The sequence below is a fragment of the Octopus bimaculoides genome, chromosome 6, assembly GCF_046866305.1.
Source record: "Octopus bimaculoides isolate indiv1 chromosome 6, ASM4686630v1, whole genome shotgun sequence".
NCBI classification, from domain to species: Eukaryota; Metazoa; Mollusca; class Cephalopoda; order Octopoda; family Octopodidae; genus Octopus; species Octopus bimaculoides.
Genome location: NC_142933.1, coordinates 46733638 through 46759924, shown reverse-complemented (window position 1 = coordinate 46759924; position 26287 = coordinate 46733638). Strand labels below are relative to the sequence as shown.

The 26287-nt window shown below is 32.3% G+C and overlaps 1 protein-coding gene across 9 annotated transcripts in view; it reads left to right on the top strand.

The window, feature by feature from the left end:
* The window catches only part of LOC106873536 (rab11 family-interacting protein 4A), a 108604-nt gene extending 84546 nt beyond the window's left edge, over nucleotides 1-24058 (top strand). For 6 of the 9 annotated variants that reach the window (XM_052968865.2, XM_089353828.1, XM_052968867.2 and 3 more), the window contains 3 exons: nucleotides 6042-6053; nucleotides 13351-13491; nucleotides 15378-24058. In XM_052968865.2, the coding sequence (XP_052824825.1) occupies nucleotides 6042-6053; nucleotides 13351-13491; nucleotides 15378-15494 (270 nt within the window). In that variant the 3' untranslated portion in view covers nucleotides 15495-24058. The remainder of the gene's footprint in view (nucleotides 1-6041; nucleotides 6054-13350; nucleotides 13492-15377) is intronic. The other 3 variants (XM_052968868.2, XM_089353829.1, XM_052968864.2) reach the window with 1 other exon arrangement.
* Nucleotides 24059-26287: the final 2229 nt, after the last annotated feature.

Sequence of the window (26287 nt, the reverse complement as noted above, 5' to 3'; positions counted from 1 at the left end):
TGCAATTTTTCTCTCAGCTGTTTGTGCTCTGTCATTTATGTACACTGAAATTTCACATCCAGAAGAGCTTACTTGCTTAATTTCTTTCCAGCTATCATAAGTATCATACAATCTGCTTTTCATTTGGAGAGATAATCTTTTTGTTGTCAGCAAAGCTAACAGCTCCCTCAGTCTTACTCTGGCTACTATACTTTTGGAGCACTTGCCTCCATTGCTAATGAGGTTACTACATAACAAAGCTATCAACTGTTGCAAGGAAGTCTTACAAGTATTTGCAAGAAACTATTTTATGAATGTTCTTACTGCTAACTACTCCTACACATTTACTACAAACAAAGTCTTTCTATTTTACCAGCCTGCCTGTGATCTCATTACACTTCTTGTGCACTCATAATTTACTTTGAGTACACAGTACAGAGTTTTTCACCACTCTTTTTCTGCATTTGAAACATAGTTGTCTCCCCGTTGAATTCTGCCTTCTTTCCAGTTAAAGAAAACTCAAGAGCCTAGATTCCTTTTTATTCCTTGTATCATATCCACAGCTTCTTTGTTTACTGGAATAGCCATTGTTGTATTCAATTATGATTACAAGACAGTTGTCATCTGTTATCAAAGTACTCTGTAAGAACTCCTTATAAAAATGGTCTTTTTCTTTGTCTGTTAGTAGATTATGCTGTAGATGCAGAGGTAATTGTTGTCATTATGTTACCTATGACTCATCTAAATTAAATTATTCTTTCACATATTCTTACTACCTTTATTACTTTATTCATTTCTCAGCCAACATCATGCTTCCTGCACTCATCCTAGCGCTTTTATCCACCCAGAAGAATTTGCATTGGTGTTTCTTCTCTGTGAGAAATTTAGCTGAGGCTCCCCTCCATCTTAAACATTTTGTACATAAGACACATTTATTTACTTGTAGTTGAGTATGTCTACAAATATATTACTGGAATTTATGAAGATCTTATGGTTAAGAAATTTGTAGATATATATAAGTTTTTATCTGTCTATGTATACACCCCACCCACATGTCTATAATGTACAGCTATTTTATTTCCCCTCATGTATATCACAGCAACAAGGATAAAATAGATCAGGAAAGAAGAGAGAGAAAGAGCAAATGTGTGTTATTAAGAACATAAGATCAAACAAATTGCATGCACATTTGTATATGTTTGTGTATATTTAAGAGGAAAAGACAATGTGAGAGAATTAAAATAAAAGATCAAAGGATGTATAAAACAAATGTATGCTCTCTTTCACTTACACTCCCACCAATACCAATAATGATGGTGATTGCAGTAGTGATAGTTGATGTCTTGTGATCTGCACCACACATACTTAACAATGTTAAAATATAAGTAAAGCATCCTTTGTGTCATCCTCTACTATTGTTTATGTTCAAAAGCATTCCAATAATGACCATCCTTTTGGCAGTGGTACTACTACCACCACTATCATTGTTGAACTTATAAAGAATGCCAAGAAACTCATACAGTCAAAGAACCTTTGATCACCTTGGAGTTTGTCCATCTGTATAAGCTCTCTGCAGGAATACATACATGTATATATATGAAACCCATGTATACACACACACATATCCAAATGAAGATGTGCATAAATATGCATGCATATGTGCTTACACACAAATCTATTTCCTCACAGTCAATGGTGTTGCACAAAATAAGTTCTCACTATGACATATAAGTATGAGAGAAGTTATAAAGGAAAAGAAAGGTTGGAGAACGGGATACATGTGGGCACACATTTCTCATTTCATATAAATGCAACATCGATTTTCAGGCACCTTCAGTTTCAAGGTCTTTTCAGATCACTGATTCTTCCAAACCAGGGTTGGTCACCTTGATCAACACAGTCTAAATTTAACAAGTATTCAGTTTACTTAAATAATTAAATGAATGACAGATGCTTCTACATTAGTGTAAATGATACAAGTCAGTTAATACTTTACTGTGCAAGGTACAAATAAACTACTCTGGTGGCCACAGGAATCTGAAGTTTCTGGCTGTAAATGAGTGCAGATTACAAGAGGTTCTGGACCATCAGTGTCCAGAAAGTCAATGTTGTACCTATATTAGAGAACTGGGTTATAGCTAGCTTGAGGTAGCTTTACTAAATTGGCTTAGCCAGCTTGAAGGATTCATACTTATGGTACATTTTCATAGCCACCATGAGGTAAAATTTATCAACTCTCCAAAATCATGTGTTAGACTTCACCATATATAAGTCTTCAGGATCATTAATTTATTACTGCTAGTACTTTTATGGATGTCTCTAGCTGGTTATGCAGACTGAGTCCCTAACACACTAGAAAAAGACTTAAGAATGTTGATATAATAGACAACATACAATAACAATCATGCTAAAAATTCCTCATCGTGATTTTTATCATAGGGCTGTTCTAGGTTATAGTTGGGATTCAAGCAATTTGATTTTCAGTTAAAATATGAAATGGAGCATTCTGTTCACCTTTAATATTCTGTTTGTAGAGAAGGTATTAAACTAATATGCTAAATCTTTATTTTAGTTGTCCTTGAAATGGGATTCTAATGGATTTCCTCACTAGCTTCTCATATTAGTCATTCATAAAGGTTCTCATATTAATAATAAATAATAATGAAGGGTTATCTATTCCTAAATATATTCAGAAACCATTATAGTATTTAATGCATGGCCTGTTTGTTTTGCCATAACTCTTTAAAGAGAATGTATTGTTTTTCATTTCTTGACTGTTATTGTTTGATCATTATCTTGAATATTTTTACAGAACCAATGTCATTAAAATAAGGTTTTATGTTTAAATTTTTAATTCATATTTAAATAAGTTGACAAGTAAGAGGAATTTTACGGAAATTTGTTTCTTCTTTTTATGTATGCAAAATACAACACAAGCATATGATTAAATTGAGGGAGAAAAAACAACTTTTTGCTTAATGTTTCGTGTGAATTTGCATTTTTCAGTAATGAAATATTGTGAAGTGTGTTTTGATTAATATTTTCAATTAGATTTCTTTTAATAATTTTTATAACAAAAAAAATTTTAGATAATTTTCTAAAATTCTAAATGTGGATTTGAAACCTGTCTATGTCAGCAGACATGGATGTTATGTGGTCCAAGTCCACTTTTGTTACCAGGCAAGCAGGTAGAATCATTAGCAAAATGCTTAGCTGTATTCATCTGTCCTTACATTCTGAGTTCAAATTCTGCCGAGGTCGACTTTGCCTTTCATTCTTTCAGGGTTGATAAAATAAGTACCAGTTGCATATTGGGGTCGATCTAATTGACTGGCCCCTCTCCCAAAATGTTGGTTGTAGAACAGTGACAAACAAAAGTCAGTTTAAATAAACTGTGTTTTTGTAAATGTGCAATAAATTATAGCATATTTTTAGGAAAGCGATGATGAAGTTAAGATTTATAGACCACTTATGAGAGTTACTTTATTTTCCTAATTTTTTAGCTTTTGTATATTTCTACATATGCTAAAAGGTAAACATTCATACAATGAAAAAGAAATTTCTTTAATATTTGAAAATTTGATATTTCTTTTATTTGTTTTTTGTTTTTCACTTTTATTTTACCACAATAATTGTAATTGAGAATAATTATAAATCTGTTCCTTTCATCATCTTTAATCACCCTCCATCCCCTTGCCTAGGACTATTGCCCACTCTCCTTTATTTTCCCTCAGTTATAGATCCACTTTAGGCCTTTAACCTTGCAAGATATGAGGTGATTTTCACCAGTGCTAGTACCATGTAAAACAAAAAGCACTTGGTACACTCTGGGAAGTGGTTATTAAGAAGGGCATCCAGCTAAAGAAACCTTACAAAAGCAGATGTTTGAGTATGGCACAGTCCGCTGATTCATCAGATCTTGTCACATTGTCCTACTCTTACCAGCTTGGAAGCCAGATGTTAATTGATGATGTGTAAATATAATTGTGCTTTCATGGAATAGAGAAATAACACAACTATTTCTTAATTTCTGTTTTCAAACTAGACGTAATGTTTACACATTGTTCACGCACATATATGCATACCTGTACATACATATGCACATTCATACATACACACATGTATTGCCATTCATTAACTTATAAATAAATAACAACTCTTTTATGTTGAAAAATTTAAGGTGTTCCATTGGCATTCCATTAACATCATCTGCAATATTTTGTTTTTGTTTTACCACTTATCTCTGTTATGTTTCAGTCCCTTTGTCTTTGTTGCATTTCGTTTTCTTTTCAATTGCATGCTCTATCATTCACTGTATTTGCTATGATGATATATATAGGTTGAAATATGCAATAGTTGCAGGGTTAAGATGCTTAACTTCATGACCATAACATAGAAATATGGACAAAAGTATTCAAATTTATTTATGACTTATTTTACTTAGTAAAAAAAATAATTTTTACATGTCCAAAATAAAAAACTTTAGGTAAAAATATTCAACCATTAATAGTGTGAGAAAAAATTTTAAATTGGCATAAGTATAAAAAATAAAAATTGTCAAACTATTTTCAGTAGCAACTTAGTTATTTTTTGACTTCTACTTAAAACGGCGATTCTCTCCTCTAATAACTATTATATTTACATCATATTTTCTTGATTCTCATAACATGAAATGTTTTAGGACTGATAGGTTGTTGTTTTTAGTGGATGTACTAAGGAGTATTGTAGTAAATGAGTGGTCTATAGGAGTGTCATACTGAGTGTTTTATAAAATTATTGTATTGAACGAATGTTTTACAGAAGCAAGTATTGTATTGTTTTGTAAGAGCATTATAATCAGTGCTTTGTAGGAGCATTGTTGTCAATGAGAGTTCTATAAGAGTATTGTGTTGAATGAGTATTCTGTGGAAGTATGACAGTCACTGAGTTATAGTCATGTTTTACAGTTTACTTCATGAACATGTCCGATATAAACATTACAAAGATTTCTTCAGAGTAATGATTAGGATTAAAAGTGACAAACGTGAATAGATGAATTAAGTATTTTAATTAATGTTGGGGTTAGAATGAATACCAGTGTAGTGGACACAAAGTCTTTCTTGCACCAAACAAAAGATAAGTTTTCATTATGTGTCAGTAAAACATTACTTGTTATAGTGTAGAATTTGATTAAGGGAGTTGAGATTTGAAAAACAGCATTACACCAGAATTGTTGAGAAAGTTGAAATATGTTAGCTCCAAAGCAGATGGGCTGTAAAAATACTGATATTAATATTTGAGCTGGAATTTGTTAGGTTTTGTTTGATAAGTGTTTATAATAAAAAAATTTAAAAAAGCAGACTTAGATCCAATATATTTTGGAGTAAAGAAGTTAGTTGTAATCTTGGAAGGTAAGATGCAGTGGACTTAAATATTGCAGGCATTGCATAAGCCTGTCTATGTTAGAAAATGTATCCTTAACCAGTTTTCAATGGTGTTTCATGCTGTGAGGAAACACCCATATGCTCCCATAACATATATTGCCTCAGTTTGATGATCTAACCTATACATGTGAAGTGTAAAAAGAATTGGATTTTCTTGTATCAAAGTATCCTTTATACAGCTATGGTTGGCAATATGAAACAATTGTAGCAAAAGGTCTACTTATTTTATATATAATTTACATAACAGCCTTATATATAAAGAAAATTATTAAAAAAGGCAAACTGAATTTAAAATAAAACAAATGTTTATTGTGACATTTGTCTTCTTATTCTACATATTCATTGAAATAACATGGATAATATTTTATTTTCAAAGAACCACAATATATATATATATATATATATATATATATATATATATATATATATATATATATATATATATATATATACATATGCATACAGACACCCATACACAATATATCTATATTTATATATATACAATATATATCAATATACATACATAGTCAATATGAATTTGTTTAGGTACAGGTATGTTATTTTTGTTAATCTCTGTTTTATTCAAAGTAATTACAATTTCTGTTTAAAATAATTGTTTATATTTACTTTGCTTCAAAGGTTTTACGGCAGGTTAGTAATCCTAATTTTATCTGAATGGCACCAAACATCAGCATAATGGATTGGGCACACTCATGATTGTTGGTTTTGTATAAATATTAAACTTTAGTCTGATAGATTGCAAAAGAATTAAATTATATCTTGGTAAAGTCCTTTTAGCCATCCAAAAGTACAACCCCACTCCTGTATAATTCACTTTCCATGTATTTCTAAATAGTACTGCCTATTAAGAAGTGTCAAAAAGTTTTTGTACTCTTCTGGAACAGTATCACTGATACAGTACCACTGTATAATGGAAGTGTATCAATGACAGGTCCCAAGGCACAAAAAAACTTTTTGACATTTCATAATAATAAACAGTACTATCAAGAAATAAATGGAAAGTAAATACATTGGTGGGCATTGTAATCTTAGATGATTAAAACGTCTCCGCTGCAATGTAATTGTTTCAATTTCAACACAAGCTTTCATATCAAGTTGTTATGACTTCAAAAGGGTTTAATAGTAAAATTTAATTTCTAGAAAGGTAAGAGTAGTTTAACCAATTTTTATAAAAACTGGTGCCTGATAATAAGATAGAATTTGTACAAAAAAAAATGTTTTTTACATTTTCAATTTCATTTCACTTTTAACATCTAGTGAAATTGAAAAGATTTTGTTATTTAGTATTTCATTATATTATAACAACTTCATTAAACCAAGATTAAAGATAAGATGTGAGTAGATCTTCTAAGTATTTTAGTTAATAATGGGGATAGAACCAATACTAGTGTAGTGAGCACAAAGTATTTCTTACACTATACAAAAGATAGCACTTATATGACAGTGAAATACCATTCATTATAAGATAGAATCTGATTAAAACATTGAAGAATATGGTTTCATTTAAATAAACTGTTGAAACTAAATTTAACCATATTTTTTTCATATAAGAACACTTCATTCACATGTTATTTTACATGCTGTTATAATCTTCTTGGTATCATAAGATGATAGTTTAGTGTTAGAGCAGCAGGCTAAGTTGAATTAATATATTAGGAGTTCAATTTCTTGTGAAAATTAATTTTGCTTTAGATTGACTTGCTTACAACTCTACAGTTTCAAATCCAATGCCCCTTATGTGACACCTTGAATAAGTTTCTTCCATTATAACTTTGAATTCACCAAAACTTTGTTAGTGGAATTTATTTGATAGAAACTGTGTGGATGCTCTTTGGAGGGAGTTTTAGTTTCATAGACTATATCTGTATTAATCTAATTTGAATTCCATAAGTATTACTGTGAATATTCATTACATTAATGAGTGAGATGTGATGATTGAATATAACAAATATTGAACTCCTGGTGCATTAGTTCATACCTTACTCTAGAAGTTTTTGTTTTTATAACTTTTTTATAAGGTAAGGCATCTTAACATCTAATTTAGAAAAAAATATTTTATTAGTTTTATTTATTTTATTTCAATTTTTGCATGTTTGAAACCAACAATTTTGTGAATGCTACATCTGCTTTTATACTGTTGCATATTTGAGCTTGTATTTTGTTTTGTGACAATCCTTTTGCATGCTTTTGTTATTGTTCATTTTTCTAGTCATCCTTGACTTCCCTATATACAATTAAGTGCTTTACCACCTTTCTGGCTATCTGCAAGAATATTGTAATAATTAAAGTTCCTTTCATTATATTCACATTCTGCTTTAGCAAATGGCTAAATCATATCCTCAGTAGCATTATTCCTGCTTTACAAAATGATCCAAGTCCTGTTAAGTCATGATTTATTTTCTGTAACTGTTATGTCTGGTGAACTCATTAAAAGAAACATCTTTTTTCCCTGCAAGTTATTTCTCCTAGAATAAAGAAAATACAGCAAATTAAACTAAAACAGCATGATCTGTGTTATCACTGTCTGCACACTGCATACCCCATGACCCACCTACACCAAATCAAAAATGCTTAAATCAAAATGTTATTTAGACATGTGGTGAGCACATGTTTGTTATAACCCTCGTATGTATTTTAATATGAACAAGTACCTAACTACTTTCAAAAAGATATCTTTGTTACAGGATTTAGACCAAAATACACCAAACTTCAACATTGAAAGTTAAACTAAACTCAGATTCTGAATTTTGATTATTTGAATCACTATACATTTGCTGAGTTGCCTTGATTTTTACTGTGGATACTGTTTCATAAAAATGAAAACAGACACAAAATGGATAAAACAAATCCAAAAAGTTTAAATGACAGCCACATTAATAAGCCTTACAGGATGACCAGTGCATGGTGTGCAGCAAAATGCCAGACTAACACGACAATGAGGGAGTCTGTATATGGTTATTCAACCAAATCTCCTTGAAATTACACCCTACTATCTTAAGATACCCATTAGACAGTGTAGTCCTAAAACACTCCTGGATAAGACAAAATGGTCTTGTCTTGGCATACCTTTTGAGTTTTTGATCACAAGCTGCTTAATCAGATCAGCCTGGGGTTAGATAGTTATAACCAACAACATATATGGTATGCAAAGCCTATAAGTTACTGCTAAGCATTTCAGGGAATGTTTTACTTGAAAACACCTCATATAGGTTTAAAATTTCTGAATGATGAGTCTTAAATTTAATTATATTGAACAGAGATGGAAAGCCTAAGATAATATCTGACAGAACACTTTACTGTTGAGTTGAAACTAGACTGAGTTACTCAGCCTTTTCATACTTTGGGGTTAATAAAAATAATACCAGCTATACACTAATGTTAATTAAATCTGCTTTAAATTGGCTCTCTAGCTAATTGAAATCTGTAAATAATACAGGTTTCATAAATAAATCTTTTTAATTTTGCTTCAAAGCCAGCTATTTTGAGGGGAAGGGGAAAGTATTTTATTAACTTCAAATGAATGAAAGGTAACATTGAACTCAGAATATAAATAATGAGAAGAAATGCCACTCAGCATTTTGTTCAATGCATTACCTATTCTACCAGTTTGTCATCTTAATAATGATGATAATAATAATAATAATAATAATACAAGGCCAGCAACTTTGAGGGATGGGGCAAGTCAGTTGCCATGACCCCAGTACTTATTTTATTGATCCCAAAAGAAGAATATCATTAATAGTTTCAAATTCTGACACAAGGCCAACAATTTTAGGGGAAGGGGTCTGTTGATTACATTGACATTGGTACTTGACTGGTACTTATTTTATCGACCTCAAAAGAATGAAAGACAAAACTGATCACGGTGAAATTTTATCTCAGAACATAAAGCCAGAAGAAATGCCACTAAGCATTTTGTCTTGTGTACTAACAATTCTGCCAGCTCTCCACCTTAATAACAGTAGCCCTGGTTTCAAACTTTTGACACAAGGCCTGTAATTCTGAGAAGGAGGTTAATTGGCATGATAAACCGCAGCACTTCCAGAAAGATGAACGGGAAAGTTGACCCCAGCAGAATTTGAACTCAGAATGTAATAAGTCAGAACAAATACCACTAGGCATTTTGTCTCATGCTCTGATGACTCTGCCTAATAATAATAATAATAATAATGCTTTTTAGTATAGGCACAAGGCCTGAAATTTGGTGGGAGGAGGCTAGTTGAGTACATAAACCTCAGTGCTTGACTGGTACTTATTTCATCAACTCCAAAAAGATGAAAGGCAAAGTCGATCTTAGAATTTGAACTCAGAATGTGAAGACGGAAAAAAAAAAACCCACAATGATAAGTCTCTCTTAGATGCAAGTCCAAGTTTTGTTAGAAAGTGTCATGGCTGACTGAATTAACAACGGAATATTATTGTTATATATTTTATTAATCTTAGAGAAAATAATTCTGTTTATGAGAATAGCAACACAGATATGGCTGTTGTTTAGTCCTTGATCAACACTGATCATCCAAACAATACCAGCCGTGACCATCCTGACTCTTTTTATATCAATATAGTCATCACCATTTTTACACCCATTTTTATGTGTTGTTAATGAGGACACTGGTAACAATTCACACACAAACACAGTAAGCTTCCATCTACCAATTTCTCTCGCAAAGCATTGGTCAGCTCAAGGCTATAATAAAAGACAATTGTTCAATGTGTCACTCTGTGTGACCAAACCTGGAACTTTGTAATTATGCAGCTATGCTTGTGTCTCTAGTCATGCCTGCAAAATGTAATTTAAAGGAAATATAGCTGCTATTTTTAACAAGTTAAGCAACCCTATAAAGATTCTCTCAGTGGCTCAACTTTAATATTATGTTCTAAACATAATACAAGTATAAATATATGAAATATATAAAAAAAAATTAGAAATAGTAAATGAGACCCACCCGTTCTTTCTTTTAATGTATTGTTGCTTTACTAATGATTGGTGGTGGGATGGGGTATGGATTCAGTTTTGTATGTCAACGTACATTCTTTTACTACAAAATAGAAAGCATTTAGGATAATCACTTGTGTATTGAAGCTGCTGATGTACTCCATCTCCAAATGCAGGAGTCGATGTCCCACTAGACGGTGAAACAGCTCTGTAGTTGTTTCAGCCCTTTCCACTGTGACACCAGAGCTGCCCAGGGCCACTGACAGATGTAGGCAACAAAACTCCCTCACAACCATGCAAGCTTTGTTGAGTCACATGTTGCAACTCTGGACCAGATGTCTCTACCATCTTCAATGTCTTTTACTGGTCTAAATGCTTAAAAGATTTTGTTTTATTCTTCTGTAACCCAAGCTAAAATAGTACTTGGGTCAATTTTAAATCTCTTACTTCCTGGGTTTATGAAATACCAGGCATGTATTGGGATAGGGAGGAGAAGTTTTCTGTACCCTTCTCTTTTTTTTGTTGTCTTCATTCTGTCATAGATTGGTATAGGTTCTTTACTTGGACAAAATTTGTTCATCTTACGCTATTTTTCTGTTCTTTTTCATGGTTCAATTGTTAGACTATCTGTCCATTCATCTTCTCTTCCCACTATTGCTGGGTAGGTCATCGAAATAGAACCCTCAGGCATCTCTACAGGATCCATCAGACGCAACCATCATTACACTTTCTGGCTGGATTCCCAAGTGTGCCCGACTAAGACTGTGGATATTATCCAACCTTATTGTCTTTGGTCTACCTTTAGGTCTCCTGCAAGCTGGCTTGGCTTGAATTTATCTTGCAACTCTTTTCTGCAACATTGTCATTACATGTCCATAGTATCAGAGTTGTGACCTCTCAATGCAGAGGGGCAGCTGCTTGACCTAGAGAGGTTCCCTGATTTTGCATAATTATTGATAAAATTTGATATATAGCACTCATACTCTCATAAATCAGCTATAAACAACAGAAATAGTTGATTAGAATAGTTCAGGGAATCATTTGTAATCGTGATGGAAGTACTGATTCAAAGTGTAAAGGAGGGTTTACCCTGTGGGTTGCTGTATGCAGATGATCTGGTGTTAATAAGAGAGTATGGATGGATTGAAGGAAAAGATGAACAAATGAAAAGAATTTAATGAAGTAAGAGGTATGAAGATGAATGTCTCTAGAATGACAAAGGTGGTGGCATGTGGTGAAGGAGAGAGAATAGGGAAGTGGTATGTGCAGTATGCAGGAAATGTTTTGGAGTAAATTCCATTAAATGTACAATATCTACTGGTGGGGTCTATCAAAAGTGTAGTGATGGTAGAGGATTATTATCCAAGGTGGCAGCTACTGTTAAATATAAGGTGTGTATTGAGGGAGCTGCAGATAGAGGGAATGTTATGCCAGATCTAGGAAATGATGTGAAGATGGAAGGTGTGAAAGCATTTTGTTACCTAGGAGAAGATAGATTGAGCTTGATGATGAGGAGGGGAAGGTGTATGCTGCATGTGTGAAGTGCTATGACTTACGGGAGATAGACATGAGTAATGAATGTAGAGCAGCATAGAAGCCTAGAAAAAAATGTGAATTGTTTAGTGGATGAGTAGAGTTTTGCTGAGAGAGAGATGAAGACAACAAACTAAGAGAAATGAGATAGATCTGTGATTGACATTATATAGAGAAATGGAATGAAATGACAGAGTCAGGTCATGCTGAGAAGGGATGAAAGTAACTGAGTCAAGGAGTGATGAAAATAAATGTGAAAAAAAAAGTAGAGGAAAGGGAAAAAAACGAGAAATACATGGTTAAATATGATGGAAAAGATGAGTTTAAGATGGGAATGTAAGGATAGAACAAAATGGAGATGTTTTTCTGGGATTTAATTTTGAAATCTTTTCAACAGTTTGCAAGGTAAAATTAGCTTTTATACATATCTATAAATAGTCTAGTTTTGTTGAACCAATGAAGGAGCCTCTATGTGGTCACTTGATCTGCTAAACATAGCAACCAAATCTCTCTGAAATCAAACTTAACTGTCTTAAAAATAAAGTCATTAGAAAAGGTTGACTTGGGGATAAACAAGTGTTTCATACCAGCTTTGTAATTAAGGAAAAAGAAGTATCATAATCTCTTTTTTTTTTTCCCCTTCTTATATATCAAGAAATTGTCTGTAATTCAGCAACTTGTTGGTTTCTAACATGCCTTGTATTTTCCAGAGTTACATAAATTTTTTTTCTAATTTTCTCCTGTTTGTGTCCCATCAAAAGTTTTTTTAAAAATGGAGCTTTTACAATACCTTATTTTTTGTTCTCAGTTTCCAGTTATGACTTTTTTACACTTTTTTGTTCCTCCCTCCCTCTTTACTCCTCCTCCCCTAGTTCATCTCAAATCCTGCAATTATCTCTTCATCCAAGCAGAATTTGATTGTTTTTTCTTCCTTTTCTTAAGTGGTAACCACTTACAGTCTTGGAGCATGTTCCAGACCATTGCCATCTGCACTTTTTAACCCCAATTTAGTTGTTCTGTCAATCAGTTTTAATGCATGGCATGTTCATTTTGCTGGTTTGTCTAATTATGTAATGCTAATTGAGAACATCCACAGACTGCATACTTGTACATAATTATTAATTAGAAAAAGAAATATTTGATTTTCAAATTATGCAATGTAAATCTTTAGTAACTAAATATTTTATGTTATGTTTGAGTGAATTAGTATTGTATTTTTGAATGAATTAGTATTGTCAACATTACAAATTGTCGTTTTAAAGAAAACTGGTCTTCATTTGAAGCTCTGAAACCAAAAAAATTCATGTGGACAGAGCTATACAGTGCTACAGTGAGACTGTCTATTGCAAAAATATTAAATAATAGGATCAAATTTGATATAAAGTTTTATATTTCATATGTTTTTTAGATCTTCAAATGTGACAAAAGTTTCTTTAATGCTTTTCCATTCTTTTTTAGGAGAATCGTACTCTTCGGGATTCTAATGATGATTTAAATGTTCAGTTATTAAATCGTTGTATGGAGGAAGGTCGACGACTACTTAAGTATAATGGAGCCATTTCACTAGCAGATGAAATTGATAACTTAAGTAAAGAAGAGGTATGTACTGATTATAAATCCAAATAAGAAAAACAGCTATAAGAATAGAGTTATGAAACTGCTAATTAGTCTGAAGTTGTAGATCAACAAATTTGTACTGTTAATCTTTGTTTTTCTACCAGAGAAGCTAATACTTAACACTTGGACAAGTTATATAATAATGCTAAATTTTAAATTGTGTTTCTTCTTGCATTTATTCATATGTAAGTAGCACTCCATCAGTTACAAAGACAAGGGTTCCAGTTGACCTGGTCAAAGGAACAGCCTGCTTATGAAATTAATGTGCAAGTTGCTGAGCACTTCGCAAACACATGTATCCTTAACATACTTCTCAGGGAGATTCAGTGTGACACAGAATGTGACATGGCTTGCAACTCATTTTTGCAAGCCAAGCAACATAAAACAAAGTGTCTTGCTCAAGGACACAATGCACTGCTGGGAATCGAATTCATGACCTTACAATTGTGAGCTGAATACCTTAAGCACTAAACCATGCACCTTCAAGATATATATATATAGAGAGAAAGGAATGTGATTTAATATATACAGGGTGCAGTGAATAAACTGTTGTCTAAATTATACAAAAATGAAAATAACACTGACATCTCATTTTAACAGATATATTTACCAAAATTACATAAAAATATCTTGAAATAGTAAAGAGTAAATTTATTCGATAAAATTGTCATTGGCTTCAACCACAGCCTCCTACCAACTTTGGAATCTCCTGAAATTCTTGTGGATGGTCTTCTTGTTTAAATAGCTGAATGCTGCCATAATCCTTGCCTTCAGTTCATCTTTGGTTTTACAAGAAGTTTTATTGGTCTCTTGCTCAACAGCACCCCACACATGATAATCAAGGGGATTGCAGTCTGGGGAGTTAGGTGGTCAGATGTTAGGGGTGATGTGGTTGCAGAAACTGTCTGACAGCCACAACTGGGTTCTCTTGCTTGTGTGGTGGTCTTCCAGCAGCCACCCTCTTGACCCAGGGCAGCACTACTTCCTCCAGGCACTTGATGTAGACCTCCATGTTGAGTCTGACACCATGTGGGAAGATGAATGGAGGCATAATGTCACCATCACTAGTGATCACTCCAAACACCATGATGTCTGGATGTTTGATTTTTATTACTCTCAGCATAAGTCCTCTGATTGCACTGTCCTGAGATTGACCCCCAAACACTCTGAAATGTTTGCATTGGAGCTTCCAGTGTGATTGCCAAGCAGTACATGTTGTTTCCAAATTTCTGGCAGAGTGAATTCCATCATGGTGTTGTTTTTCTCACACATGGTGCCCAACTGACCATACTATACTGTGTAGTTGACAAAACTAAAAATATAAAATAGCGACAATTTACCAATCGCATCCTGTATAGTGTTGTCACTGACTTTGAAGTTTCGGCCTTCATCTGAGTCCAGTGAAGGTTAAGCAGACCAAAACTTCGAAATTACTATCAACACTATTTGTTAAAGAATGATAAACATGTATTCTACAAAAGCTAATGAGTAATCCTTCAGTTTAAAGTAAAATTCTTTTTATTATAACGGGGCATATGTAGAGAGATAAAGGCAGTGCACTAGTAGAATTGTTAGCACGCCAGGTGAAATGCTTAGTGGAATTTCATCTGTCTTTGTGTTCTGAGTTCAAATTCCACCAAGGTCAGCTTTGACCTTCATCCTTTCAGACTCAATAAAATAAGTACCTATTGAGTACTGAGGATCAATGTAATTGACTAACCCACTTCCACTGAAATTGCTGGCTTTGTGCCGAAATTTGAAATCAGTATATATATAATATGTGTGTGTGTTCGGCAAGACCTAGCAAATACCATTTGGTATTAACAATTTTTATTCTGTTTACATTGTCTGGTTTAATTTTATTTCAGCTAATGAATGCTTTGAAAGAACAACAAGATGTGAATGATCGCCTCAAGAAGTATGTTGATAAAATCATCCTTAAGATATTAGAGAAGAACCAGTCTTTACTTGAAATCAACCAATGATTAAAATGGTCTTTATTTTATCTTTATTTTCACCATGAATAATGTTGAGACAATGGTACCAACATCTCCAACTTCAACACAACTGCAGCACATACCAAAAAATAGCCCTCCAAATTTACTCATTTTCAGCATTTCTTCATTCTCTCCTTTATCTTGAAATTTTAAAACATCGATACTCAGATAAGAGAAAATGCTTTAAATTTTTCATAAAGAATTTTCAAATCAGGGTTATTTTTTTTTAAAAAAAAATCCCTAAACTGCATTCAATAAAGACTTTACCTTCAGGAACTATTATTCTGAAAGAAAATTACTGCTCGTTATTAAGAAAACAAAATAGGTACTTGGATTTGTTCCACTTTCAATTCTTTTCCTTGGTGAGCATAAGCAAAAAAAAATATAATTTGAATTTTATTCACGAGTAACGTGTATGAAAAGTGTATGTATGTGTGTGTATGTAATTTTGAAACTGTTGGTATTGGATAATAGTTGGTATTAAGCTTCACAAAGGCCTAAATAAAACAAATGCTGCTCTCTAGCACTGGCATACTCTGTCTTTCAGTTGGACAAATGCTATGTTGATCAGAATACTTTTCAGGCAGTGTGATTAATTATCAACTTTCATAACTTATTTGGAATGCTTTATTTTTAGTTATTGTTTGTAAGTGTATAGAGTGTATGTGGGTATTTTATATATATTATATATGTATATATACGCACACATACTGTTTCCAAAGTACTTTCTCAGGCTTTCTGGTTTTGATTTAGCTAGCTTTTCAGTTAAAGCACATTTTTTTATGTCTAGTCATATATAGTGTATAAACTTTCATTTATTAATGAAAAATGCTACTTCATTTATTTAAAATACAAATTCTTGGAAAGAGAAAATTTATTGATTTCTATCCTGCCTTATGAATCATAGTTGTTTTCATAGAAAATCAGAATCCCTGGTTTTATTTAGTGAGATCATTTTTTTTTTAAACCAACATAAATTAAGAATGTAAAACATGAACAGGTTGCAGTGGTTGAATGTGATCTTTCCGTCTATAAATTACATTGACCTCATCTTTCAAAAATTAAAAACATTTTTTCAATTTTTATTTTTCAATTAAAAATCCTTAAATGTTATGTGAAGTTGCAGTATCTCCTGTGTATGTTTGTGTAAATACGTAGTATGTATGTTTGTGTGCATATGGATATGTGTATATATTGTGTCTGCATATATATATATATATATATATATATCACACATGTACTAAAGATGTATGTATTTTATACCATTTGTGTATACAAAGTCTTTCATTGTTAATTGTTTTTAGATACTTTTATATAATTTTACTGTCATGTATATCCTTTGGTGAATATACTTATAATTTTTATTATTTTTCCTCAAAAAATATAATGGATAATAATTAGGTTTTAATTTTAATCAAAACAGTTATTTTGAGATACTAAGAGAAGTTCTTAGTAATTCTTAATTTTTTTTAGATTTTTTTTTTTGTAAAATGTTGTTGTTTTTTATATAGTTGCTTTCTCTTTTATTTTATTTTATTTTTAATTTCTATTATTTTACAAACATAACATTTTGTTCTGCATTATATCTTTAAATCCTACTCTTGAAATAAGCTAAATCATTTTCAAACTCTAAGTGGTAATATAGTCTAGCTATAAATATTTTAAACAGAAAATGTTAGAAGATCAAAAGTTGTGAAGTTACTAAGTTGAATACCAGGAATCTTTTCTGTTTGGCTGCCAAGATTTCAAAAATCAAAATTTATTGAAAATTTTAAAATTTGGTATATTAATGTAGTTTTCCAAGCTGAATTGCTGGAGTTATTTCACTTTTACCAGAAAAATATTTTTAAAAAGTTATAGAGGTTTAAAGTTTGATCATTTTCACCCAGTCGGGAAACAGGATTTGGAAGCTGTCATTTTGTGCATATGCATTGACTGCATATTTTGTCAATGTCCTAAAAATAGCACTTGTGTTTTTATATAAAACTGTGAACAAATGAATTATGCACGACATATAACCACTCATAACTTTTTTATTTTCTTGAGTTTTCAGAAAATTTTGCAAATTTATATTCTACACACAGGATTTCATATGATTATACCAAAAAAAAAAATAAAACTGTGGTGGTGCGTGATTTAAGGCCAATTTAGCTGTTATTTTTAGCACACCTCACAACCACCTCAATGACAAAAAAAAAGACAAGTAAACAACACGTATTTTGTAGTTTTAAGCATTCAATATGCATTTAATGCGATAAACAGCACATTACAAATAAAATATTTTTCAAAATGAGAAACTTATGGCACAAACTTAAAAGATTTATCCAAAAACAAAATAGTACATTACAAATTAAATATTTTTAAAAAACAAACATCTCCAACCATCTTACCTGGATAATGGAGCAAGTCCTCTGCACATACTTCCTTAACATAGCTGTTATAATCAACAGCTGGTCAATGACTCATCCCCAGTTTTTCAACACAAAACCGGACTAAAGTCAATTCTTTAACCCATGAGAAAAGGAAAAACACTACAGTCATAAGAGGAAGGGTGCCACCTTCAGACCATGTGTCTTTCTTTACTGATACAGACTCTATGCATCCTTGGCACATGCATCACCAATACATATTCCTACGTTTTCTTGTGCTCATAAAATGCTTCTTCATTTTGCATAATTCTCTTTTGGGTATAATAGCCTTTTCTTGCAAGTACGAAACCGCATCCTCCTCTAGTGCATGATTTAAGGCCTCTTTGGCTGCTATTTTTAGTATATATGACAACCATCTCAATGACTGGAACATATTAGTCAACACATGCTTTCTCACAGACAAAAGAGTTTTCATGTTTGACTTGTTACTATGGAAACAGGCATGAATGTGTCTGTGGCTTACAATTGGCTAAGATTACCCAAAATTTTCAAGCTTTAATAACTAATAACTCTTTATTTATTGATTTATGGCAAAAATGATTTTCATGGCATTGATTAGCATATGAAAGTGTTTCATTACGCTGAATATGAAATCAATTCAAACATAAATTTACCTTGGCAGCCAAACAGAAAAAAATTTTCTGCTTTAGAAGTGTGCATTTCTACCCCAATAGAAAATATTTTCAGTAGTTTTATAAGTTCATGATCATCATGCAAACAAATCATTCCATTTTACCCCCCTTTCTTTCTTATTTACTTAAATAAGGACATATGAAGTTAATGTAGTAAAGACATGTAAGGTTGATGTGATAAGTTCCTGTAAAAGTTGGTGTTATACACTATCAGATATAGTTCAACCAGAATTAAACAAGCCACAAGTCTAGCTTCTTATCACCATCCCATGGTGCCTTCTTGTACATCACTTTATGTCCTGTAAAGAACTGTTTGATTAAGTTTTGTTTCAAATAATAATTTGATAATAAGAATTTTATTTTACTAAATCCCTCCAAGTTCTTGATTAGTTACAAAATTAGTGCAAATATATGGAGTATATTTCGTTACATATGTACAAATTAAGCTTTCAATTAAAGTTTGTAAACTGTAACTTTTATCATTTAGTTTCAAACCAACTGTTTGAGAAAATAGTTTATCAAAAAATGTACCTTGTAAACAAATCTAGAAATAGTTGTTATTGTCATGTGCAAATAAAATCCTCTAAAAATTGGTTTTAAGAAATACGTAGTGAAATATTGTTTTCATAGAAAGTAACTGTATAACTGAAAAATGCTGTAAAAAAGTTTTCTCTGGTTTAAATCTCCAAAAAGAGGATTTTCTTAGAGATTCTTAAGTTTAGTTTCACTTTTTAATTGAATTAATTATCATAACTACTTTATATTTGTAGATGGTATTTATTTCAGATCTGAAACAGCTTCTTGAACTTAATGTTATCTTTTGAATTGATGACCTCTGATATTTTCTATTTAACTGGAATCATATCACAACAACATCTGCTAAACTTTCTATATTGAAGATTAGCTTAAAGTAGCATAACACTTTTAGTTAAAACATTAATTTTCAAGAAATGTAATTTGAAATTGAAATTTTGTGAATCTAGACAAAAAAAAAAGAAAAGAGCTGGGTCATGGTAACAACTTAGATGAGTACAAGAACTTTAATAATTAGTAATACCCATGGAAATTACACGACCCATTTTGTGGTTCTGTCTGGCATAAACATCTCCCCATTCAATAATAATATTTTGTCATTTCCTTCATAAATAACTTCAATTAATTTCTTGGAAATCTTGTTTTTTGTCTTCTGGCTTATGCAAAATATTCTTGCCTGTCATCTTTGTTGATATTTTACCTTCTTTCTTGATTAGCAATTCTCATTCTTTCCCTATTAACTTCAGCTTCATTGTTCATCTTACAACACCTAGTTTCATTTCTTACAGTAATTTTATTCCTTTCCTCCTGATTAATGCTTCTCATCATTCTTGACTCTCCTTTCTTTGTTCCTACTTCTTATTTCTTCTCTTTAGCCTTTCCCCAATCTTTCCCTGTATCTTCTCTGCTTTTCTCAACTCAATCCTTGTTGTCATATGTGATGATCATCGTCCACTGTCACACTCCAAACTCTGTTTCAATAATAAAATAATTTAAGAAATACTTGATATTATATAGTTGGCATAAACATACACACACACACACACATACAAATACTAATTGCATGTGCACATATATATGCACCCACCCCACTCTCAGACACAGCTAATTGTCATTTGTGTATATATCAATAGCATTCATGTAAGTTTATGTGCACACATGCCATTAACGTTAATTTTAATCCCTCTCTCCCTGGCTCTCACATACACACTTGCCTTCCCTCTTTCTACTGTCTGGTAGACTTTTCACACTACATGAACATATCATTAGCGCATCCTTGCTAGCAATTAATAGGTAATAGTGGTTTCTGATTTGTAATAATTTTGAGAGCCATGGAATATGGTCCAACCAATTGCGAGCATGGAAAACAAATGTCAAACAATGATGACAATATATATATATATATATATATATATATATATATATATATATATTCTTTTATTTGTTTCAGTCATTTGACTGCGGCCATGCTGGAGCACTGCCTTTAGTCGAACAAATCGACCCCAGTATTTATTCTTTGTAAGCCTAGTACTTATTCTATCGGTCTCTTTTGCCAAACTGCTAAGTTACGGAGACGTGAACAGACCAACATCGGTTATCAAGCGATGGTGAGGGGACAAACACAGACATACACACACACACACACACACGCACACATTATATATATATGACAAGCTTTTTTCAGTTTCCGTCTACCAAATCCACTTACAAGGCTTTAGTTGGCCCAAGGCTATAGTTGAAGACACTTACCCAAGGTGCCACACAGTGGGATTGAACCCGGAACCATGTGGTTGGTAAGCAAGCTACTTACCACACAGCCACTCCTGCACCTATATATATAAGTAAAAGAAAAGATTTTCATTTCGGTTACATCATTTAAATCTAATTATTACCTAAAGATGTTTTCAAAAATACTTCTGATATCCTACAGTGTTCTCTCTCTCTCCCTCTTATTTAGAACAGATTGCTGTATTATAGCAACAATGTAATTTATGCAGGGATCCTAACTGACTTTGCAAATAAATTTCAATTTCCCAATTAAAGACATTTTATATTGGCTAATGCTCCTGAGAAAGCTATGAACACTCCACAATCTAACCCTCTGTAATTAGACCTAAATAGAAATCTACATTAAAGTAACAATTAAATCAGCAAAAATATATTATTGTTTGGCTGTAATTTCCTGCAAACAAAATGGTAGTTCAGAAAAATTAACTTTGTCTTGTTTCCACCAGTATATATGACTAGCAACAAAAAGATAAACTCACAATTGGCATTCATGTCTCAAATTCAAATTTTACTGAACTCAATATTGTCTTTCATTCCTCTAAGATTGATAATACAAATACCAGGCATATACTGGGGTTGATGTTTATCAAACTATACCTCTCCTCTAAACATATTTGCCATATTCCAATGAAGAGTTTGTCCTATTTGAATATATATAATTAAACACTTGGCTTTGCTTTCATTTATAAGAAAGTCAAACATTATATGCTGATTATCATTATCTTCTGTATATACATATTTTCTTTAACTGTGTGAATGTGAGAAAGAAATACTAACATAATTTATTTTCATGTTTTGATTTTAAATTTTTGTTAATGTCACACTCCTTTTCTGAAAGGTCTACATTTCACCTAATTTATTAATTAATGTTTCCAATGGAAACTGAACAAAAAAATTCTTTGAAATTGCTTAGATGAAGGATAAAATATATCTTTAAAAAAAAAACACAGATATATATATATATATATATATATATATATATATATACGGAGATGCCCTTCGGTCAAGAATGACCATGGGATTGCACCTAGAAAGTTACCCTCCAAGGCACAAGTCTGGGCAAGGTTGTTTATGGAAGACCAGCAGTCACCCATGCATACCAGCCTCCCCTCTCCATGCCACCGATGTTATCCAAGGGAAAGGCAAAGGCTGAGACAGCTTGGCATCAGTGATGTCACAACTCATTTCTACAGCTGAGTAAACTGGAGCAACATGAAATAAAGTGTCTTGCTCAAGAACACAATACGCAGCCCTGTCCGGGAATCGAACTCACAGCCTCACAGTTGTAAGTTCAGCGCTCTAACCACTGAGCCATGCGCCTCCATTATATATATATATATATATATAAGGAGAGTAGTTGATAAAATGAGATGTGGTTGACAGGTCAAAAATAAATCTCCTTTGTTATTGCCTTCTTCTGTCAAAGCAACAAACTTTGCTTGCATTAAATAGTCAAGGAAATTTAGAAATAGGATGTTTTTTAATCCTTAACTCTTTCATTACCATATTTCTGTTGAAATACACTGTTTGTTTCAGTTAGCATTAAAGATATTGGGAAATTTAATAAAATTACATTTTTAGATAGCACTTTTGTTCTGTTTTTAGATTGTAAAAATGGTTAACCTCATGATGGAACATAACATGAAAATTTATTGGAAGGTTTTAATTTAGGTCATTTTAAAACAGGGAGTTTGTACTATAGAACCAGGGGTGATTTCAGTCATGTTGATATCAAAACGATTAAAAGGTAATAGGGTCAGACTTACAGACTGCCAATCCAATTTTCTGGCCAGTCTCTTCAACAAAATATATTTTTCTCTTGTCCATTGAAATCTTTTAAGGAATTTTTAGATAGCACTTTGTTCTTTTTTTAGCTTGTAAAAATGGTTCATTCTTAAACGTGTGTGTGTGTGTGTGTGTATGTATGTATATAGATACTGTGTAGACTTTCATCTTTAAAATTAGTAAATAATACTTTTTACAATTTAAAAGATAAATATGAATTTTCTTTTCAGACAATATGTTGAGATGATTAATATTTCTTCAGATAGTAGATGACATTATGAAGAGATTCTTCATAATTCATCACAGAAATTAGAATTTTTCTCAAGTTTGCAGACTATCTTTCATTTAAATCCTTCAGTTTATTATGTTAAAATGTTATGAAATAATTTCATGATTAATTAGTCTCTTGTATATTAACATTAATTAAAGATAATTAGTAAATAAACATAAAGTAATTTTAGTTAATGACATGGAAATTATCAAATAATCACATTCTATATTTTTTAATAGCATTTTCTGACAATGTTGAATTTAGGTACCAAACAGTTCTCAGGTGATTTTTTTTTTTTTTTTTTTTATTAAAAGAAAATGAAATAAATTTTCAACAATTTAATAATGTAAACATTAAAACCAAAATGAGAGATTGTGAAACATAAAATGATACTTTAATTGCTAAATATGCGTGGTATATGTTTTGATTTGATGTAAGCCTATGAGATATACACTATTCTTTATTTTAACATCTTTTAACATCCAGACTGTGATATACAAGTTATTTCTTCAAGATCTATTTTAGTTCTGATATATCTAAGAATGTACATTTGATAACTCATATTCCATATCCTGCTATGAATTGGTCTGCCAAAATTTATAGAATATTTTCATATATTTGTGAATTTGAGGTTATAAAATTCTCGCAAAAGCAAATTTCTATAAATTGTGATATATATATATATATATATATATATATATATACACATATAATCAATCTATACATGTGTGTCATGTTAAAAGTGTTTTTAATTTTAGATCCAATTAAATTATATTGACCAGTCATACATTTTTATAAAGTGGATTTAATTTAAACATTTATTTAAACCAATGTCGACCCACGTTTTTATTTGATTTCATTTTTATTCTAAGTTAGCAAATGAAGCCTTGTTTTGTTTTGTTTTGTTTTTTTAACAATATATACTTTCTGCTTCTTTTAAATACTTGAAAAAAATTTGATTGCTTGAATGTGACATTTTTAATTATGTTGAAAAGCATCAAACAATTTGATTTGTTATATAACTCATTTATAGAACCTATGAAATATATTGTTACTGACATTACTTCATCATTGTTAAATTTCATTGTTTTCAAATAAATTGCTAAGAAGAAAGTTGATCTTTGTTTTTTTATTCTCCACCTTTACTCCTATTTTATTTTTATATTACCATTTGTGATTATGTTTCAACATATGCACAGGCTCTGGTTTCAGATTTATTTCGTGGCACTTTGGGCTAGTATCTTGTACTAATAGCCACAGGCAGACTAAAGCCTTGAGGATGAATTTGTTAAGTGGAAACTGACATTGTGTGTGTGTGTGTGTGTGTGTATGTATGTATGTGTGTGTGTATATATATATATATATATATATATATATGATGATTGTCTTTATAATGTTTGTCCACCACCACTATTTGACAATCAGTATTGGTTTATTTACATCCCTGTAACTTAGTAGTTTATCAGTTTGGTGAAAGAGACCAATAGAATAAGTACCAGTCTTAAAAGATAAATACTGAGGTTGATCTGTATGAGTAAACCCCCTAAAGGTGGTGCCCAACATCATTGTAGTGCAATGACAAACAAGTAAAAGATAAACAAAATGCATTCATAATGTTAAGATAATCTTCAGAGATTGTCAGAGAATAGATATTCTTTTCCACTCAAGGCAAAAAGCCTGAAATTTTGGGGGAGGCGGGGTAGTCGATCAGATTGACCTCGGTATGCAACTAGTACTTAATCTATTGACTCCGAAAGGATGAAAGGCAAAGTTGACCTCAGTGGAATTTTAATTCAACATAAAAATAGACGAAATAACGCTAAGCATTGCGCCTGGCCTGCTAACATTTCTGCTAGCTCGCTGCCTTAGAGAATAGATATTGTGCAAAGAGTTTGAACTATATAAAATGTCTGTTCATATTGCATGCATACAATGTTTTATTGGTCTGATCTCTATGATTATTTAGTTGTCTGTTCCAAGAGTCATGCAAAGGTCGAACTTTTGTTTTCTGTTATGTAGTCAAAAAATATTAGGCACTTTAGCAGTGGAAACAGTGTACATATATATGACATGATAAATAGTTTGGGTAGATGATTTCAGAACTGTTGCAAAATACTATTGCAAAATATAAGAAGTGTTTTATTTCATAATACATGAGAGAAGACCCGGCAAGCCAAGTAAGATCGTTGCCAGTGCCCCTGGACTGGCTCTTGTGTGGGTGGCACATGAGATGCACCATTTTGAGCATGGCCGTTGCCAGTACCGCCTGACTGGCTCCCGTAGGATTTTCGAGTGAGATCGTTGCCAGTGCCCCTGGACTGGCTTGTGCGGGTGGCACATAAAAGACACCATTTCGAGCTTGGCCGTTTTCATGCGGGTGACACGTAAAAGCACCCACTACACTCTCTGAGTGGTTGGCGTTGGGAAGGGCATCCAGCTGTGGAAACTCTGCCAAATTAGATTGGAGCCTGGTGTTGCCATCCGGTTTCACCAGTCCTCAGTCAAATCGTCCAACCCATGCTAGCATGGAGAGCGGACGTTAAACGATGATGATGATGATGATGAGGGTGGGCTGAAAAGTTCATAGGCTGATTATGAAGGAGTGATACTAGAGCTGGGAAATCTTACATGCATTAATTTCAACCCTACTTATTAATAACTGCATTGTTTATTTCCTACTAAACTAACATCTGAGTGTTCAAAGAAGATTTCATAAGTAACTAGTGGCAACTTTTCTTGAAAATGGGCAAAATTGGGCATTGTGGTGTTATCAAGTACCAACAGAAAAATGGTTTTGTCCCTAAGGAGATTCATGCTGTCATGGTTGCTACATTAGGGATGATGCTCCATCTTTCTCCATGGTGAAAAAATGAGCAGCTGAATTTAGAAGGGGAAGAGAGAATCTTCATGATGAACCAAAGTCTGGACGTCCTGAAATTGCAACCAGTGAGGAAAACGTTGATCATGTAAACCACATATCGATGGGAAATAGGCGATTGACTACAAATCAAATAGCCAATGCTATTAGCATATCCCGTGAGAGAACTGAGAATATTCTGTGCAATGAACTTGATATGGCAAAGGTTTCTGTGCGATGGGTTCTGCATCTCATGACACCTGATCAAAAGTGCACCAGGCTGATCACATTACAGGAAAATTTGATATTGTTTGAGGCAGATACAGCTGGTTTCCTTGAACATTTCCTAACTCAGGATGAGTGTTGAGCCAGAGACAATACATTCAGTGGAAACACCTCTCTTTACCTGCTCCAAAGAAGTGCAAGGTGGTTTCATCTGCAGGAAAGATGATGGCCTCAGGTTTTTGGGTTGCAAAAGATATTGA